The 21895-nt window shown below is 38.7% G+C and overlaps 1 protein-coding gene across 1 annotated transcript in view; it reads right to left on the bottom strand.

Annotated features, from left to right (window-relative positions):
* The window catches only part of DCC (DCC netrin 1 receptor), a gene marked incomplete at both ends in the record, with an annotated part of 1188726 nt that overhangs the window by 78189 nt on the left and 1088642 nt on the right, over positions 1-21895 (bottom strand). The window contains 2 exons of the mRNA XM_079717018.1: positions 2141-2367; positions 12988-13150. Coding sequence (XP_079573144.1) covers positions 2141-2367; positions 12988-13150 — 390 coding nt within the window. The remainder of the gene's footprint in view (positions 1-2140; positions 2368-12987; positions 13151-21895) is intronic.

Raw genomic sequence — 21895 nt, 5'->3', positions numbered from 1 at the left:
TTGTCCTTTTAACTATGATAGCACAGAGAATACTTCAAGTATTGTCAAGTTTAACAAACAGGATTTCGAGTGCTACTTTCCCTGTTATTATAGAGTTGGCAAGTAGGTCCTCAAATTAAAGACAAATAGGCACAAGTATCCTCTCATTCTGAAGAAAACAGCCATTATCTGGAGTTAAACTTTTCTCAAGACTTAGTAAGAGACAACAAAACTCGTCTCGCTGACCCCAAATGTCATCTGAGCATATAAATGATAAGGGGAAAAATCAAGAAGGAGGAATCCTAGAAATCATTAGGGAAACCTTCTGAAGGCTGAGAGACAATTTTATTTCCTCCAGAGAGAGGGAGAGGTGCTCTCGCCTCCTGATGTCCAGTATGGAACAAAGCTACAAGAGTGAACACCTATAGACTGTTGAGGTTCCTGCAAAAGAAGCTTTCATTCATTCTCTGGGTAGAAGCTTATTCAGGCAGCAGGCTTGCTGGTCTACACTGTCTATTTAAACAGAGGAAGAGGTAATTGAAGAAAGCAAGGCTGAGAGAGGAACAGTGTGGATTACAAGCTCTCTCATCATTTGACTTGTCAAAGATACAGGAGCTTCCTCTGGGTCAAGTGGGTACTTGGAAAGTTGACCAGGCTTGAGTCCTCTTGTTGGAATTCACATAAGCACAGATGACCCACAGGAGGATCAGTGAGGCTGACAGGTAGAGCTGCTCCTGGTGGGAGAGGGTTAAGCCCTGACTTGATATCTCAGGTTATGGAATTGGCCAGAGGAGGCATCCCACAGGGTCTCATAAAGACTTCATACTTGTATTTCATAAGACACTGAGAATTTGGATGCCACATGAGGACAGCCCATGTGCCCAGAAAGTGAGTGAAGAACTTCAAACTGTGCTTTCTTCCCTTCCACCTTGCCTTTCTCCTCCCATCTTTTCTTTACCTTCCCTCTCCATCCCCACACAAAACCAGAAAGAGCAGATAGGTAGGAAGAATGGGTAAAGGTGTTTCTGAAACAGAATATGCTCCTCCCTCCTGCTGTCTCACCCTACCACTCCATTTTCCTCCAAGGTGCCGGAGGATTTGAAAAAAACAAATTGTGACCCCCAGTGCTCAGAACCAAAAGCCTGACTGGCCATAAGGGGAAAAGAATCTTTAATTTAAATCTCATAGTATAATTTTTAATGGAACTGGATTATAGTTTAATAATTGAAAGTGACAAAAGTTAGAGACACTGCTTGAGATATTATTTAAGGTCTAGAAAAGGAATACGCAACTCATGATTGAAAATTGGTAAAGTCCTTGTTTAAACAACTCTGCAAGAAAGTCTAATCAACACGTTCAAACAATTAAAATATTTAATTTGGTTTAAAACAGCTACTCATTCTATAAACACACATCATGAGTAGACCAAGAGATTTTTTGATGAGAGTATTGGGTTGATTATTCAACTCCCCATAAGCATTTTGAAACTATAAGGACCCACATAAACTGAAATATCTTACAACCACTTTCTGGATTTCTCAGTTATTCCTAGACATGGATTGTTCTGCACCAAATCATTAAACAGCAGGCTTTTTTCATCAGATCACTTTGTACACCAACAGAGCCTTCAGAGAGACTCCATTAGACTAGGCTAGTGATCATATAATGTGATTGCATGGGGATGAAAGTTGATCTCCACAGTAATCAAGGCAAAGTAACAGAATAGTTGATGTTTTCAGACTTCAGGTGTCCCTGAAGTGATTTTTTTAAAGCAAGGAATTGACAGCAAATTTAAAATCAACTTTCCACAGACATAGAGAACTAAAATAGCTTCAAATTTTGCCTTGACACAACTTTTGTTCAAGCTGTAACAAAAAGCAATCAGTTCATTTAGACTTCACATTTCAATATGTCCCAACTGCATCACCTCTTACCTCTTAGAAGTTTCAAGAAGCATTACAGTTATAAAAGGCAGTCAACACGATGATGGAATAGAAAGTAAACCTAGTTAATCAACCAAATTTACATCAGATTATTTTAACTGTTGGTAAATGATGTGCAAATTAGTGGAAAGGGAATATCCACAAAAGAGGGAGTTTAGAGCTCCTTTGTTGGGTTCAGAGTGGGATGTTTTTCCTGATGCCAGAGAGATTAAAGTTACCTGAATGAGAGGTGCTTTTGCTCCCCAGCTGGGTCTCTGACTGGCTGTGACTGACGGGCGTGAGGTCTTGGCAACTCTGGATGGGGGAGTCCCTTCCTGCAGGGTCAGTGCCTGATGGCTTCTCAATATTTTTCATCTCCATTTCTTCATGATGGATCCAAAGATCAGGGGGCCGGAGGTCTTTCTGGCTGCCCTTTCTTTTGCCAACACTGTGGGTGGCCCGTTTCCTACGGAACAAAATTAGAAGGCAAATGTGAGTGCCTTTATTCAATGGCCCTTCCTCTTTTTTTCTCAGTCAATTCAAGTTAGAAGCAGGGAAGGAAACAAAAGCGCTCCCAGGAGAAAACTTGTGAAATCCAGGAATTGGCAGACTTGTCTTGGCTGCCTTTCCTCTTCTCCCCTGGAGCTTCACCACGTTACAGGAGATGTGGTGCTGGATCCCCAGGGCCCCGGCTGCCTGCCAGAGAGCACCTTACTCCAGCTTCTCCTGCTGCAGATTTGAGCACAAGGTGACAATGGGTTAGATGGAGCCATATGCCAATCTTTCGAGCTAGGCATAAGGTACCCGACTGCAACATCTGTTTAGGAGATAAATGACAGAGTTGCTTCAAAAGGTCAAACAGAAATAAAAAGGCCAGAATTTGTGCCAACCGCCAAGATTGGGGCTTAGAAGAGAGTCTAGAGCTCAGCTGTCCAATTTCATGTGCAATTGGGAAGCTGGCTGTTTGAAGACAAAAGGCTGCATGAGTGCATTCTTAGGAGAATAAAATACTTTCGTCTTGGAGTCACTAAGTGTCTGGATTCAAACACAGTAAGATCCATCCTTTGAAAAGAGAAGTCACGTTGGAAGTGTGCTTCAAATGTCTCTTATTTTCCTCAATAAGAATTTAGCAATCGTTAATTTATTTTTCAGCAGTAGTATCCTCTTGGGGCTAGTGAGGTTCCAATGTTCCCTGCATGCTGAGTCAAAAGCATGATGCTCCTGCTGGCCATTCTCTACAGCAGGGGTCAGTTAACTATGGCCTGAAGGCCAAATCCTCCACTGCTTATTTTTGTGTGTTTTTTTGGTTGTTGTTGCTGTTGTTTTCTTTTTTAAGATTTTACTTTTTTTTTTTTGCGGTACACGGGCCTCTCACTGTTGCGGCCTCTCCCGTTGCGGAGCACAGGCTCTGGACACGCAGGCTCAGCGGCCATGGCTCAAGGGCCCAGCCGCTCCGCGGCATGTGGGATCTTCCTGGACCGGGGCACAAACCCATGTCCCCTGCATCGGCAGGCGGACTCTCAACCACTGCGCCACCAGGGAAGCCCAAGATTTTACTTTTAATTGATATTTTGCTCAAAAGCACAGAACAGTGAACGTTTCAGTGCCTCAATGCTAGGGTTACAAGCAAAATTTTAGGTCAAACAGTTACAGTATCCCACATCAGTTATTTCACATTAAGTGCGGGTTGTTAAAAAAGATGTATACATATATATATATCAGTGCTTTGCTTGAATGGAGCACAAACAAGATAAGCATTTTAATTTAATAACAAAGTTAAGCCTAGCACCTTTAAAATAAAATAAACACTGTAAGCACAAAAGTATCATTTCCATGGGGGGAAAATCCAGTTCACTAACAGTGCAAAGGAAAAGCAGCATTTTCAAAGCTGAAATTAAATGTGTGTAAACACACACCCACCCGCCACTGGACCCTGTATGGTGAACATGCAATTCTATTGCGCCCTCCCCACCCAGGGCTGAAAAGATTCCAGATGGGAAAAGCTGCCCTGACATCTAGGCCACGGGCTGGGAAGATTTAAGTGCAGGACAAGGAGATCAACGTGTTTGAGCGGGACGAGTTCTTTTTCAGCCGGGCCAACTGCTAACACTTCCAGTCACCCCCAGAGCCTCCCTGCCCGAGGGTGCCCACGGCCAAACACCTACCTGGTGTGACCCCGACTTCAGTGCGGGCATCTGAGCACAGAGCTCTGAGCACAGAGCTCTGAGCAGCACGAGGAATGGCGGCCTACGTTCCCCACAGCGGATGCTGCTTTGCAAATGGAGTATCTAGGCCAATTTGGGATAATTAAAAACATCTGTGATTCTCAACCCATTGTGATCAGTTAAAGTAGGGAATGTCTACATGTTAGGTCTTCCTCATCTTAATATTTTGAAACATTAATGATTAGTCCTTTCCAGTGTGGTTTTTACACCACTCACCAAGTTATGCTTTCTTTCTCGTGAGCACTCCATCTTTACACTGAACCTTGGAGCTTCAGGTCTTACTTTTAACAAGTACAGCCACATATAAAAAGAAACACTGAGAAGCAGACTCTGTGGCCAAATACTTGCATTACAGGGTTAGGATAAGATAATGGCTAGATGTTTTTTTCTAAATCATCCAGCATTTACCAACTGTCCAGACCAAAGATTATTTCCAAGCACTAAAGTTCTGATTCCAACTTCTCCACTAACCCATGTGTAACAGAACTTATTCTGTTTCCAAATGCTCGTGGAGGACTTGCTTGCTCAGCTGTCACTGGTGCCGAATGGGCTTGTAGACACAAAATGCCATAAGGGATTGCAGTTTGTAAAAGGTGGGATGGAAGGGGTTTTTTGGTATGAATGCTTACCTACTATTTTGTTACACTGTTTTGGATAAAAATTTAGGAAGAATCCAAGTTAATGTAAAGTGCTTGTGATAAATAGTGATCCATTTGCTACAAAAAAAAAAAAAAAAAAAATGCCATAAGGACTACAGTCACCAGCAAGATGATGAAAATGGTTCCCGTCAACACCAGGTTCTGCCCACACAGCACTGCATACAGCTGCCCTGCTCAGGCAGCTCCATGGGGCTGGGGCCTCCGCCTGCCCCAGCAGGAGGCTGCACAGTCCCAGGCATAGCCACTGCCACACTGGACTCAGCATCTTCCCTGGCCGGCAGTGGAGGGCTCCAATGCCAATTTCTGTAAATAAAGTTTTACTGGAATCTTGCCAAGCTCATTCGTTTTCGCGTTGCCTCGTTGAGGAGCTGCAACAAAGACCATCTGGCCCACAAAGCCTAAAATATTTACCATTGGGCCCTTTTCAGAAATGGTTTTCAACCTCTGCTCTACCATTTTATAATTTTTAAAATCTCCACTTGTAGCTTCTGCTTCTTTTAAAACAATAATGTGTCTTCATAAGGCAGAATTTAAACAGTTAAAATCTAACCTTTGGTAGAAGCCCAGAGAAGTACCTCTTTCTCACTTTCCTCACTTGCAATGAATGGTTTATGAGGATAATTGCTTTCACGTTAGCTAAATGGTTCAAATCAACTACTCTCAGTGGAGACTCTGTAACCTGTGCAAGGCCACTGAGAATGGCTTTGGTGTCCCCATGACTGGATAAGATGCTTTGTACATATTAGGCAATTAATAAATGTTTAGTAGTGTGATTTGTTGAATTTTTCTTAACATTCTTTTTTCTTGTCTTTCCTGAAGCATACTGATGAGGAGAAAAACAAAGAACCTCAGACTTCATATCTATTTAGTAGTTTAGTGGAGAAATAATGCCGGGTTTTCTGCTCTACTATTTTCTCAACAAGTACCTGCACTTCGCTGATTTCCTGGCAGCAGGCTCACACTGACTCTAGACAATGGTAATAACCTTTAGACCATTAACCCCTAGATCATTTTCTTGTGTTTAAGATAATAACTCTCTTGCTGACCATTTATTCCCTGAATGCATTTCCTTACACTTCACCTGCCCACAGGAAATGAGTCTGTAGCTCTTTATGTAATCCATCTCTGATCACTTAGAAGAACTTAATGTCATTTTCAAACTCGGAGATTTCACTCCATTATCTTTCTTTCTAACACATCAAAATGCTAAATAAGTTAAACGCTGGTGCCTATATAACTGCATACAGAGACACACCAGTTCCCAAATCCAGGACAAGATCATCAGAACGTCCATGATAACTCAATATTTAAATAGCTTGTGGTAAAGAAGTTTGTCAAATAATTTTTGAAACTAGAAGGAAATGATGAATTCTGGTTTCCCTTGATTACATTCATGCCTTATTCATTCATTCATTTACCAGTCCCCATGACCTCAGTAACAAGCATCCCCAGGCGTATTCTATTAAAAAAAAAAGTTCTAAACCTGATTGAGGCAGAACCTTTTTAGTATGTTATGATTTACAACCTCCATCTGGGAAGAAATTATTATTCCTGATGAAATTCATAGGCATTTTTCTGATGGATTTTAATCAGATCAAGACCTCTTCTGAGAAGCTGCTTATCTACCTAGCTGACAGTCATCAAGAATCTAAATATCCCCATTTTTTTAGATTCTTTTCCCATATAGGTCATTACAGAGTACTGAGTAGAGTTCTCTGTGCTATACAGTAGGTCCTTATTAGTTGCCTATTTTATATATAGTAGTGTGTATATGTCAATCCCAATTTATCCCCCCCTTTGTAACCATAAGTTTGTTTTTTACACCTGTGACACTATTTCTGCTTTGCAAACACTCAATTCAATACTCTGTAATGACCTATATGGGAAGAGAATCTAAAAAAGACTGGATATATGTAAAACTGATTCACCTTGCTGTACAGCAGATACTAACACAACATTGTAAATCAACTATACCCCAATAAAAATTTTTAAAAAAGAATCTAAAGATCTCTAGCAGACTTTATTTCCTTTCTGTATATATTCTATGAAAGACCATCTAACCACTTCTGCTTTCTATAATGTCTCTTATCAAGAGAGAAAGCTTTGGCCTTGGAGAGGCCTCCTTCCCCTGCTGGTAGTAGCCCAGTGGCCCATATAGCAGGGTTGTAATAACACTGACATTTGCTCATAACTAAATTGTGTGAAATTTGTCCTAAAACCTGTAGGAACAGCTGTTACCCCAACCTTTTGTCCATCTGCTGGTTCCTTGACATAATCACTGCTGTCCATTTTGGTCCACAGTTCCTCTATCTCACCATTTGGAATCTTCAAAATTTGAATGTAGGTGAACCCCATGCAATGGTTCCTAAAGTGTGGTCCTTGGACTGGCAGCATTGGCATTACCTGGGAACCTGTTAGAAATGCACATTCTCAGGCCCCACCCCATCAGAAACTTGGGAAGGGGGTCAGGAGGCCCAGCAATCTGTGTTTTAACAGCCCTTGAGAGGAATCTGATGCACCGAAACTTTGAGAAGCACTGTCTTAAGTGAATGATTTGGTTTTGTTTGTTTTTATTATAAAGCTTGTTTCTTCTATTTGATGTAGAATATATCACGCTTATCCCTCCCCCACACACACCTTTTCTTACAGGTACCAGTAATCTTTTGGCTTCCAAAAATAGCTGCAGGATAGGAGGGTCTCTTCCCACCCATGTATTCTTTTTTTTTTAATAATAAAGAGTTTTATTTGCTTTCGCACTTCATATATTTTGTATCTTTATTATTATATTATTATTTTACATCTTTATTGGAGTATAATTGCTTTAAAGTGGTGTGTTAGTATCTGCTTTATAACGAAGTGAATCAGTTATACATATACATATGTTTCCATATCTCTTCCCTCTTGCATCTCCCTCCCTCCCACCCTCCCTATCCCACCCCTCCAGGTGGTCATAAAGCACCTAGCTGACCTCCCTGTGCTATGCGGCTGCTTCCCACTAGCTATCTACCTTACATTTGGTAGTGTATATATGTCCGTGCCTCTCTCTCACTTTGTCACAGCTTACCCTTCCCCCTCCCCATATCCTCAAGTCCATTCTCTAGTAGGTCTGTTCAAAAAGAGTCATGTACCACAATGTTCATTGCAGCTCTATTTACAATAGTCTGGAGATGGAAACAACCTAAGTGTCCATCATCGGATGAATGGATAAAGAAGATGTGGCACGTATATACAATGGAATATTACTCAGCCATAAAAAGAAACGAAATTGAGTTATCTGCAGTGAGGTGGATGGACCTAGAGTCTGTCATACAGAGTGAAGTAAGTCAGAAAGAGAAAGACAAATACCGTATGCTAACACATATATATGGAATTTAAGAGAAAAAAAATGTCATGAAGAACCTAGGGGTAAGACAGGAATAAAGATACAGACCCACCCATGTATTCTTGAATAAAGGCAAAGCAAGGAATGTTCCACGGCTCTCTTTGCTCTTTCTCATACTGTGGCAAAGCTTCCAGAGCATAATCAAATTCTGGCGGGTTTTGTTCGTTAGTTTTATCTATCTATCTATCTATCTATCTATCTATCTATCTATCTATCTATCTATCTCTGTATCTATGTATCTATCTATCTATCCATCCACCCATCTATCTGATCTTGCTTCTGCTCACAATGCTTTCACAGTACTCTTTACTTACAAACTACTTACCCTTTAAGATTCCCTTCAAGCCTGTTTTCTTTAGGAAAACTTCCTGACCACTTTAGGTCTGTGTAATCTTAGAATAGCTAAATCATTTCCCTGGTCTCTCTCTATACCACTCACCTTGCATTGATCACTGTTTGTCTTATTGGCCTGGCCAGATGCTCCCTGTGTGTGCGCTGGTTTCCTCCAGTGATACTGGAGCAAACTCTCTTTACTTCCTTTCTGTAACATCACCCATTGTTTTACAACATGTATCCACTTGTTTATTCAGTGAACATTTATGGGATAGTAAATGTGTCAAGAAGTATGCTAAGGACTAGAAATGCAAAGATCAGTGAGACAGTGGGAGTTTAATAAATGAATGAAAAAAGGCATGGCTTCTGCATTGTGGGAGCAAGAAGCATGCACTGGGGCATGGCAGGGAGGAAAGCTGAAAAAGTAGAGGGGACCAAATCGTAACAGATACATTTAAACTATCAGTAAGTCAGTGGGAAATTGCAGAAAGGTTTTTAGCTCGAGTTAACATTCATCAGATTTGTTACTTTGTAGATCACACACCAAGCACATAGAAATCACTTGAACTGAATGATAAAAACGTGTCATTATTTTTTTTTTAAATTTTCCTCCATCCAAATCTTTCCCAAAGCTTTCCAGCCTCCTAATTATCTATACTGATTATTTTTACTCTACTGACTGCTACTAAAAACAAAACAAAAAACTTGTATTGGAAAGCCAGAGAAAATATGTCCTAGATACTCAAATAAACCTGCCTTTTCCGAGATGGAACTAAGATATATTGACGTCTTAAGTGGTTGTCAGTTAAAATCCTTGTGTGGTGAATACTGAAAACCAATGAAATGTTAAAATCTTGAAAATCAGTGAAAGTGACCTATAGTAAAGTACAATAGATTTCATTTGAGCTGAAACATTTGATCCTCAGTACTGAAGATAATTACTTTTGTTAAGGTTTGATTGTGTGTGGATATTTAAAACTTGCTGAGTACACGCCAAATCAAAGAGGAGGCTTAGTTAACTGGTGATTTTACCATGTAAACCTTGAATTTTATTTACACATTTAAATTTAATGTATTCGGACAAGTTGTTGACCATCTACCCATGTGTTCATGTGATAACCATGTGTCCAGAATTTCCAGGATAGTCTCAATGTCAAATATTTTTTTCTTTAGTATCTGTAGATACCTTCTAACTTATCAAAATACACGTTCTACATTTTGGCCAGGAAAATATTATTACTCTGTTAAAAAGCATTAAAATCCCCCATCAATTTAAGCTTTATTAAAACACAAATTTTCAATATTATGATATTCTACTATAATCTCACTAATTCAGAATGTGTAAGGGAAGTCTCTTCAAAGTGGTAAAATATTTTTAAATTAATAGCTAAAAAGAAATGCAGTTATTTTTATTTCATGTGAATTTGAAGCTAAATGCTACCATGTGATTTTGTAATTTAGCAGTAGTCCGTGGAGAATTTTAGTGGTAGAGGGTTGACAGGAAAGTATTTAGTCCCATTTCTTATTTGAGGAAACCGGTATTCAGAGACTAGGTCTTCCCTTAGGTGTAATTAAATACTATTAATTTAATTAAAGAAGTGGTAGAATCAGAACTAGAACTTGGGTTCTAACTTCTGTTAGTTATTTTACAACATAAAAAGAAAATCTTACCAACTAGAATGTGAGTCAATCAGATAAGCTAGCTCATTACCTCATTACATAAATCACAGAATAAAATGCGTAGACACTAACTTGAATGAAGTATTACTGATAGTACACAAAAGTATGTTTCAAATCCATGTGGATGTAATTCAAGTCCCCCAGTAAAACACATAGACAATTTACATTCTCCAGCAGTCCTAAATAAAGAGATACTGAAGAAGCACACGGATATTTCCTACTTCACCTTATTAATTACACTAAACTCCCATTTCTGAGAGCCCTGTAATTGACATTATTTCTGTTTCAAATCAGAACTGATTTTGCTTTCATCTGCATTATTTAATTTGTTCTACAAAGTGCAGTGGTGGTGCTATGGGGGCAGGAGGAGCTCTCAATGAAATCAAGAAAAGCTAAACTAAAACTCAGAAATATCTTAAAGGAGAGATTTTCTTTTTTCCTTTTTCTCTGTTAACATATACAAACAAAGAGATCAGGATGAATGCCATTGGGCCTGTTACTGAAGCAAAATATATGAAGCTCAATTGTGAAAATATGCCAAGTAAATATTAAGAGACTTTGGGAGTGGGGTGAGGAAAAACCCAAGCGGCAGTAGTGTAGGAGCTATAGATGGACTTTCTTTGGGTTTTCAGTCATTCATGGAGTGATTTATTCTTTCAATCATTCCCTAATTTTAAAAACAAGTGATACCCAGCGTTCAGCTTCTACTCTTTCTATATAAAACCTTCAAGCTTCTAACAAAGTACTTAGGGTGGGATTTAGGACAATTTGAGAGTTTCCCAAAATAGCACCACATCCCACTTTTGCACATGGAGAAGACTAGCATTTTCTCTGTGGAGAAACAACATAGGTCCAGGAGTTCAATTCATCAAGTCAATATAACCCTTAAACATTCTTCTAACAATAATGAAAATGATCAAAACAAAACACCTCACTACAGATGGTTTAGTTATTTCAATTCGTTTTGTGAACGCATCCATGTTTTTAAAACTGTCATGAAATAAGGCCAGAAATTGCTGCCCTCCCTGCTTCCATTTCTGTGACTCTTTCTCAGCTCTGCCTCAGAGACCTGCAGCTTTGATTTTTCACCATTCTTTGTTTACAAGAGCCCTTTCCTGGGATTGCTGGACCAAGAGACTGTTCAACGACTTAATCACAGTGATTTTCCCCCAGAGCCTTACCAAGTGCCCAGCACTCTAGAAGCTCAGCGGGCGATTATGACTTCCCAGATGCTTACACAGGAGACCCACCTTGTTAATCTCATTCTGTCTGGTTCCCTGTTCAGAAACAATGGACCAGCACACCAACTATCATCAGCTTCAAGACAGTCCAGTCAAATGAATGCAGCTGGATATAAAATTTGACCTGTCATCTAAATAAATGAAATGCGAAGACTGCATCTATACCCTATGTTACTTTCTTCAGTATGTACATCTTCCTGTATCCTGTTACTAAATACCTTACTTCAAAATGCTGGAAGATATGCTAGAAATCAACAAATAGGGTCACAGCATTTTTAAAAAGAGAGAAAGGCTGAGGTATTACCAGGAGAAGAGGGAAAATTATTTGCTAGAGAATCTTTCTCCAGCAATGTGTATGGTGTACAGTTGTCAAACCAGCCACCTATGGGCCCATGCCTCAGACTAGCCAAACACCATGCCTCAGGCCAAAAACAAACAAAAATTAAGGGAAGAGCCTATTGTAGCCAATCCAGTGAGAACAGCACAGCTGAAAAAGACATATCATGTTACATTTGAAAAGTGCTAGAGAAGCAAAAAATAACCAGAAGGTTATTGCTGATTCCCACAACTGGCTGATACAAGGTTAATATGCTGTTTATGGGGTATTGTTGGGAGGGGATAAGCTCAATTAAAACCCCTTTTCTGGGGCTTCCCTGGTGGCGCAGTGGTTGAGAGTCCGCCTGCCGATGCAGGGGATGCAGGTTCGTGCCCCGGTCCGGGAGGATCCCACATGCCACGGAGCTGCTGGGCCCGTGAGCCATGGCCACTGGGCCTGCACATCCGGAGCCTGTGCTCCGCAGTGGGAGAGGCCACAACGGTGAGAGGCCCGCGTAATGCAAAACAAAACAAAACAAAACAAAAAAACCTTTTCCATTCCAAACTTTGTACTTTGATATATCTTTCTCTGCATGTGCTATAACCTAGAGCTGCATGATATGAAAATATTTTTAAACCCCTCAAAATTTTTAATTTCTGAAAATCCACCATAGCCAGGAAATATGAACCATTTTGAATTTCTGGAATCTCTCGTCTATCCTAACTACTGCCTCTAAACTAAACATTCCACAGTATTATAATTACATTGAGTTTGGGAGTCTATACTTAGTCATTCAGGCAACAAGCATTGATTAAATGCCTACAGGCCTTCTTGCCAAAAGGGATACATAAATACTTTTAGAGGAATACACATCTCCAATGTTTTATACATAATTGCAGAGAGACGGCCATAAGTAGGAACATGGTGAAGTCCACTCTCTGTTAGTTAAGGAATACCTACTCTCATTTGAAAGGAAGAATCTGGTCTCAAGAAGTAAAATCAAACAGAAATGCAGAGTGGGTGTTCAGGTGGATTCTACTATTAATTCTGCAAGCCTAGTCCTCACCCTCTTAAGTTATGGGCCTGGAATGGACAAAGGCAAGATTTTGCCCAGCTCTGGAGAGGCGATAAGGAACACGTAGTGGATTATGGAAGCACACAGGAAGAGAGCCGTCAAAAATCTAACTCAAAAAGATGGTAGTCAGGTCAAGCAGTGGCTTTTCATCTCTTGGGAACTAGCTGTTACCTACTTTCTCTGCTGGGCTGAAGAACGCCGGGTGCAAATCACGGCCACGATCACCACCACCAGCACTGTGATGACACCAATGGTGACCACAATAATCACAAGCAGGTTGCTGTTCTTCTGAGGAGTGACGCTGCCATGTGGGGGGTGCATCTGGCCAATGGGTGGCTCTGGGAAAAGACAGGCAAATGAAGATCAGGTTTAGGGAGATCTGACAGCCATGGCTTATCAAGCTCGGTTAAGAATTCAAAGAGTTCCTATTGTTCTGGGCATTCCTGAAGCTGGGGAAAAAAGCAATGAAAAATGAGAGGAAAGATCAAATTATCTACCCAAGATAAATGAAACCAATGTTCACATGGAAACTTACATAGGAATATTCACAGCAACGTTTTTCAGAATCACCAAAAGTGGGAAACCCCAAAGCCATCAACTGATGAATGGATAAATAAGTGTGATATATACATACAATAGAATACCACCCAGTCATAAAAAGGAATGAAGTATTGATACATGCTACAAAATTCATGTACCTTGAAAACGATATACTAAGTGAAAGAAGCCAGACACAAAAGGCCACCTACTGTACAATTCTACTTCTATGAAATATCCAGAATAGGCAAATCTACTGAGACAGAAAGTAGATTAGTGTTTGCCAGTGGAGGTGGGGAGAAGTGAATGGGGAAAGACTGCTAATGGGTAGAGGGTTTCCCTTTGGGGTGATGAAAATATTCTAAAACTAGATAGTGGTGATGGTGGCACAACCTTGTGAATATGCTAAAAACCACTGAATTGTGCACTTTGAAAGGGTAAATTTATGGTATGGGAATTATACCTCAGTGGAAAGATATAATTAAGCTATGGTATTGAGTAGAAAGTGGGGAAGGCAGGAAGCATGCCGCTTTGAACGATAAGAATTCCAGTATGACAAGAATCAGAGAAGGCTGAGAAAATACTATTTATTTGATGCTGTGAAAGACAAACTATTTGACACCAATCACTCATACTTTCTGTTCCTTTTAAGAAGCTATCCATAAAGCACATTTAATTTTCAACCTGTCAAGGGTGTATGAATCCCATTTAAAAGCAGCCACAGGGTTGGAAAGAGTGTCATAAAGTCCTAAGATAAATTTTTCCTGTGCTGCAACTGTACCACATGGTAGACAGTACTTAGGCGAAAACAGAATGATAATTTGCTATGTAAGCAAGAATGACTAATGACCCTTTAAATAGCTCTTTAAACCCTCAGTGATTAATCAATTAGAAATATTCTGATTTATGTCATATTTACTATTACAAGCTACCAAATTCTAAAATGTATATATTAGCATATAGTTTTATTTATAAATAATTTAAAAAGTAGCAGAAAGCAATGAATTTGGATGTTTTCCTAGATTTAAATTTGAATGAGTTTCTTTAACAACCCATATTAGTTTTCTATACCCCTTGAGCAAAATCTTTAGGCCTTTTGTACCTCAGTGCCTTTACCTATAAAATGGAAATAATAATATTTATCATATGTAGTTACTGTCAGAATTAGAAAAAATACAGACAAAGCAACTATCTCAGCAACTATCTGACACAGTGTAATTGCTTATAATATCATTATCCTACTGAAACATTAAATAAAATGTTGCCTAAATTAATAATCTACCATATCATTTGGGATACTTTTGGTGTGGACTTCTAAACTATTGATACAAACTTTTTAGAAATAATATTCAATGTGAAAGATAAATTAATTTGTTTTCGTAAGTGAATATAATAACCCAGCACTTGCCTCAAAATTGAAACACTATCTTTTGACAAGTTATCTAAGAATGACTGGGTTTTTTTTTTTTGGAAAAGATAGTCACCTAAATTTAAACAAATTATTGCTGATTCAATATTGTTGGGGAAAAAAAAATTGCTACCGATATAACTTGAATCTCAGGGGCAGGTAACCCATCAAGTTTTTACACAGCAATTTCTGTTAAAAGATTCTGATTATAAATGAAAGAAATAAGGTTTCCTTGAAGTAATTTTTTCATTTATTACAAAGGAATGAGGCAAGTAATGAAAGGTTAGAACTTTCTGTGTCATAGTTTTACTTACAATTTAAAAAGTCATGTTACAGTAGTATCTCAATATGCCCTTTCTGTTCTTAATAAATTCATTGATTAGAATAAATTAACCTTTTATGTGAGAGCATACAATGGAGGTCATTAGGGATCTCATGGATTTTATTAGCTTAACTTAAATTTAACAGTTCACCATTTATGACAAACTTAGTTTGAGTCATACCTGGCAGTAACACTGTATGAATATTTTTTAAAACCACGTAAATTGGAATTTTTCAAATTTTTGCTCTTCTTTCTTTCCACCTAGGAAGATATCATTCTCCAAATTAGAAAATAATGACTCTGGATTCTGCTGAGCTTTAGATTAAGTGAGATATTGATGTCATTTGCCTCATAGAGTTGGGTTCATGAGGGCTCCCATTATAAATCTTTGATTCCAGGCCTTTATGACTTCCTCATAAAAGTTCCAACAGTTTAAAACTTGGTTTTCAAGATCTTTCATTAATTTTCCAATCTCCATTTAAAGGCTGACTAATCAGAATATCTGACATTGAACAGGCAGTAAAGAAAGTCAAGTGCAATGGTGTCTTTAGATGGAGTCGATCCTTGTTATTTGCAGTAGTTGTGTTCTATAAAGACATCACAAATACTAAATTAGGGAATACAAAGTATTGCTTCTAGAGGAAACACAGTATCACGTTCCTGGGAGCCTACCTTTTTATCAACCAATCAAAGCACAACCTTGTTTCATGTGGGTTTCTGTTTAAAGGTGCCTTGTTTAATATGTAATGTTGATTCATTAACATTGAACTCATAGCCAACAGCGCTATAAATTCATGCCTGAGTGAAGCTTAAGTAACACACATATTTTCTCCATCAGACGCATCAGCCTTTAGTGTTTAGGAACACTAGAAAGCACTTCATCACCACATTTAGGGACAACTTTAAACAGTGAAACCACCAACAAAAACCCACAAAAATGTGAAAAATTGGTACTAAATGTAGTGCTGAAAGGACACATCCATGGTATGAGAGCTGAACCATAAAGGCAGAATGCCACCTTGTTCCAGCTCAACTGAGTTTGTGAGCACTGGGCTGCTCAAATTTCTGGCTGCTCTGCACATGTCCAAGGATGATCATAAGAGCACCATAATTATTGGTGTTGGGGGTTAGAAATAAAATTTTAGAGAGTAGGTAAATTCATGAATAGAGAACCTTTAAATAATGACAATCAACCATATATCTAAATATATTAAAAGAGTGCTCTAAACTAGGAAAAAGTTTAGAACTCACAAATCTAGATTGTGTAGGTAAGAGTTCTGGGAGATAGCCTGACTACAGAAGAGGTAAGGTGACCTTTGCCCCCTTTCAGAAGCTGAATGGTGTAATTCAAAGGCTTACAAATCTCCTCCGGGGCACTGTGATTATTTCATGAGATAACGGATGCGTCACACTGACCACACACCCTGGCACAGAGTTGGTGCTCAACAGATATGATGCGGCCCAATACATTTCATTCTATGTGATTTTTCCAAATTAAAGAAAAATACAGTATCCTAATTCATCTATTCCTGGTGTTAGCCTAAGAGTGTGGGTATCCAATGTCTGAGTAATCAAGACCTAGATATGTTTCATTAAAATCAGTGAGAAGGGGGCTTCCCTGGTGGCGCAGTGGTTGAGAGTCCGCCTGCCGATGCAGGGGACACGGGTTCGTGCCCTGGTCTGGGAGGATCCCACATGCCACAGAGTGGCTAGGCCTGTGAGCCATGGCCGCTAAGCCTGCGCGTCCAGAGCCTGTGCTCCGCAATGGGAGAAGGCCACAACAGTGAGGGGCCCGCGTACCGCAAAAAAAAAAAAAAATCAGTGAGACGGGAGTCACATTTTTTTTAATATCACATGAGCATTCCATCCAACTTAATTTTCATGATATCTGATCACCGCAAATGATTTCATCCTTTTTATACTAAATTTAATAAAAGCAAACATAGATTTCATAATCTGTTGGGTCTAAAGCCTTAGTAATGATTAGAAAATTGGTTTAGTGTAACTACTAATAAGTTCTTTAATTTTTATGATACTTGGTAGGCTTTCAAAAGTATTTTATGTGTCTTATCATATTTGCCCTCAAAAATTCTGCAGTAGGCTCATGAATAGACTGGTACTCTGAGTGCTTAACTATCACATAGAACACAAAGCCATGTATCAAATCCAGGAGTCCTGACTCCCATCTTGAGAACCTGGTCTCATTGCCACAATGGCTGAGCCCTAATAGCTACACAGTATCAACAGGCAGGTAAACAGTGTGAACATAAGATTGACAAGTTCAGTTCTGGGGAGACAAACAGATCCAATGAAAGCTTCTAGTTGGGAAATTAACTTCCCTCCCATGATTGCAGTGTTCTCAGATAACAGTTTTGTTATTAGAACACTTTCAGCTCAACATAAGTCTTCATAATTTCACAGGCCTTTGAATTTGAACAGACATTCATATGGCATTGAATATTTCAAAGTATTTCACCCTGAAATAAGGTACTAAATAGTCAATCAGCTGGAAGAGATCTCACAGATAATCTAGCACAGTGTTCCCTAAAATGAAATATTAATCACCATTATAGGGGAAAAAGGTTCCTTGGTCAATTAAGGTGGAAAACATATTTTTCCCTCAAATATCAGAATTTTGAACATGCTAATGTGAACTATGCATTGCCAGGAGAGGTAGCGCAGAAATGGCAGAGAACGTATTCAATTATTCCATAAATAAGATCCAATTGGGTGCTGTGGATATGATGTTGTGATCAAACTATGGGTAAGTGGTAATTATATGATATGATGGAGGTGTTAACTATGGTTGTCATCATTCTGGATTATTTAAGTGGATCACATCAGCTCACTGTACACCTTAAACTTACACAATGTTATATGTCAATTATTTTCCAATAAAGCTGGAGGCAGGGGGAAAAACCATGAGAGGATTCAAGTAGGCAAAAAGAAACAATATGAGATAAGACACATACACAGTTGTGAGACAGTCAGAGGCTTGCCCAACTAGTTGGACCAGAGAAGAAAAAAAAATCCTATATATTAAATGTTCTGTCTTCCATTCCTGAAACATGTACCCCATCTGGGTCACTGTGACATGAACAGAATGTCAGGTTACTTCTCACCTGAGATCAAGGCATAGCCAATAGAAGGGAGTTGTGAAAGTTCCATTTCTGAGCTATTTTTCTGGAAGGGTGTTGAAGGAAAAACAGCCAGGCTATGAAACCATTAGAATGTATTTATGGGGCCACATATATATCATTTCCTAATAATGTGTATGTTTTGGTCTCCTTGTATATTGTGTAGTCTGAGAATAATTTCCAAATTAGCCTATTGATTGCTCCCTACCAAAAAAGAGGGGGGGCATAATTATTGATCTCATGGAGCTTACAATTCACTGGACAAGATTTACATTAAACAAATCATGAAGCAAATAAATATAACATTACCACTGTAGTTGGTGTTTTAAAGAAAAGTAGAGTTCATGTAGAAAGATATAACATGAGGATGTGATACGAGGTCATTGACAGAGGAGGGAGGTCATGAAAGGCCTCATTATAGAAGCGACATTTAAGCTAAATTATGAAGAGTTGCTAGGAGTTAGTTCTTGTTCCTTTACAAGGGAACTGAGAGCAGACTGTGTGTGTGTCTGGAACATTGGGAGCAAAAAGGAAATGGCACAAAATGAGGTTGAAGAGAGAAACAGGACCTTGTTCACATGAGCCCTGTAGATCACATTCTGTTATCCTCGGTAAAAATCACAGATGGTTTAAGAGTTTTCAGCAAAGTGACAGGCTTGATTTGTTCCAAGGAGACATCTCTTCCCTCTGCGTGGAGAGGGGTTGGTGGTGGAAAAGTAGAGACCAGCTAAGAGGATATGAAATTCTCCAGGTGAGAGTTGATGATAGCTTAAACTGAGATGGTGGCAACTTCAGTCAAGCAAGGAGGACACGTACACAATATAGTTTGAAAGTAAATGAATAAAGCAGATTGCACTTGGGGCAGGAAAGAAAGGAGGAGTCAGGTTCAGGCCTCAGCAATATCCTTATGTCTAGGATGAGGGAGAGGGTGAAAGGGCAGGTAGGCTCAGTGGGGCAAGAACACAAGTTCAGTCTTGAATATGTCAGGGTTGAGATCTTATGATGAATGGTAAAGAGGCAGCTAGAAGGTCTGTGGTAGATATATAAATGTGGGAGCTGGCATATAGATAGAATTTGAAGCCTGGGAGTAGATGAGATCACCAAACTCAAGGGTACAGAGTGAGCAGAGATGCTCTCTCAAGACTAATCCTCTAGTATTCAGGTAGAAGGTGAGGACCTGGCAAAAGGAAGTGAGTACCAAACGAGTTTCCCAATGATTACTTGACAATGGAACACTTTTTTTCTCAGAGAGTCTCATGGGACCCATGTACCTTGGACCAACCTTTGGGGAATGCTAATCAAGCTCAGTCATTGTTAACTGGGGAGATTTTGCCCCCCAAGGGGAAATTTGGCAATGTCTAGAGTCAGTTTGTGTTGTTACAACATGGTAGAGGGGAAATACTACTGGCGTCTAGTGGATGAAGGCCAGGGATGTTGCTAAACATCGTACAGTACACAGGATGAACCCAACAACAAAAAAATTATCCAGTCCCCCCAAAATTATCCAGTTCCAAATGGCAATAGTTTTGTAGTTAAGAAACCCTGATCTAGCTTAACACTTTCTATGTTCAGATGAAAAACTGAGATCCAGAGAGTTTAAGTGGCTTGATTCACACATTTCTAATCCATGACAAAGTCAGTTCTAGAACCTGGGGTTGGGGATTAGTCTGAGGGCCTTAACGTCATTTCAGATAGATAATGTTTAGACAGTAGGTGGGCAGAGCCTCTCGGAGACTAGAGCTTGAGATCCCTGGGATACTCTAATTATCTTTACTTAAGGGAAATCAAAACTAGAGAGAAAATCATGGCTTTTTCTCCTAAACACAGAGTTTAAGTCATGTTTTACAGAACATCTAATACAATTCTAAATATACAAAAATTAATTAATAACATTAATTTTTAAATAATGCTTCACCAAATATCAACACCAATCAAACTTAAGTTTTCAAAGGTTGAAGTCAATATAACAATGCTTTTGCAGGGTTTGTAGATCTCTTTACCGAAATTACTAATTTTGAAAATTTTAGGAAAAGCTACCAACAAAAAGAAATTGGTGATTTATCTTCCCCAATGAAAAAAGGATTGAACTGAAGTAATTTTCACTGGTGTTATCCTTCATACAAATATAAACTATGAAATCACATTTTCAGAAGTTGAAGATTTTCCTGCTTTAAGAATGTGGACCACAAGATTGAATGCATCATAAAAGTAAAATACTACCATATCACCACATATTAGCTTTGATTCTACCTGCCATCAGAAAATAATTTAGGAAGCCTCTTCAGTTTCCTCAATTTAATTAAGGGCTTCCAACTTCAAGAGTAAACATGAACTATAGCTTTGTTTTTCTTTATTTGAATTCCAAGAGTGCTTTTTTAAAACAGTGACACGTTGTAAGAGAAAGTAAATGATTAGTGAGGTCTAAATTTATTTGCAAGTGGCTTGAGTATCCTGACAATAAACCATTATTCTATTACACTTCTTTGAAGGGTGAATCCAGAAGTATAAGGAGAGATAGCAAACCTCTCTAATTCTGTCACTACATGAGGGGATGTATGAAATTTTCATTGTATATAAGGTTCAAAAACTCAAGAAATTTCAAGATTTTTTGTTCTTATTTATGCAGCCTATTTAGCAAAGGTATGGTAGGGTTAGAGTTTTATCAGCCAAGCTTTCACTTATATATATAATTTGAAAATATAGCCCTTCTTAAGGTATAAGACGTTAGTAGAATTTTAATTAGGAAGGTAGAGTTTTCAGATGCCTTTGCTGATTTGCTTGTAAAAACCCAAGCTAAAGGCAAATTACATATTTACTCTCACTTACTGGATAGCGAAATAGAATAGGAAATAGATTAAGTATGCCCGCTACCATCCGTGCCTCTCTGAGGTTATCAAGTCACCTTAATTAATCATGTAGCCTGTAATAATTAGTTATTCCAGTAGGGATTCTAGAAATGTTTCAGGTACTTTGTTCACCACACTCACTTAACAGGAAATGCCTAAAACATCATTAAGTGTTGCAGAAAATTGAGAAGGGCTAATGCCAACAATCTGTCTAAACTGGCTCAAAGTCATTGGATGCCATTCATCTATTTTATCTTCATGACTTCCTCCTGTGAGATAATGTATATCAGATCAAATTTAATTACAATTATATTTCTCACTAGGAATCTTAAATAGTAAAAAAAATAAAATAAAGTGACATGCATTTCTCTCAATTACTGTCATTCTCCTCATCTGAAGTTTGACTCCTGTGAAAAGAAAAATCCTTATCTGTTAACTTATCTGTTAACATCAAATTTGGGCTGAGGTTTCTTTTCAATCAGAGAATTCATTTTCTTTTGAAGGGCAAGTTAAAATAGTCCATAGCAAACTTCTAAACTTGATCCAAAATTAGGATTGCCAGATTTAATAATTAAAAATAAAGGAGGTTCAGTTAAATTTGAATTATTTCTAGTTGCCTACAGATATGTACACTGAGATGCCTATGTACGTTGAGACGGTAACCCCTTGCAATATTTTCTTTATCTCAGATTCATAGGCAATTAGAAAGGATTCAAATTTTACTGGGCCTCCTGTATTTTCAGTTGTTCCATTTGGCAATTCTATCCAAGATTAGTGTTCTTTAGGACATGCAATTTAAGAGAGTATACTGTTCTGTGTCTTTGGCTTACATT

The sequence above is a fragment of the Hyperoodon ampullatus genome (assembly GCF_949752795.1).
Source record: "Hyperoodon ampullatus genome assembly, chromosome: 13".
NCBI classification, from domain to species: domain Eukaryota; kingdom Metazoa; phylum Chordata; class Mammalia; order Artiodactyla; family Ziphiidae; genus Hyperoodon; species Hyperoodon ampullatus.
This window is presented reverse-complemented; position numbering and strand designations above follow the sequence as displayed.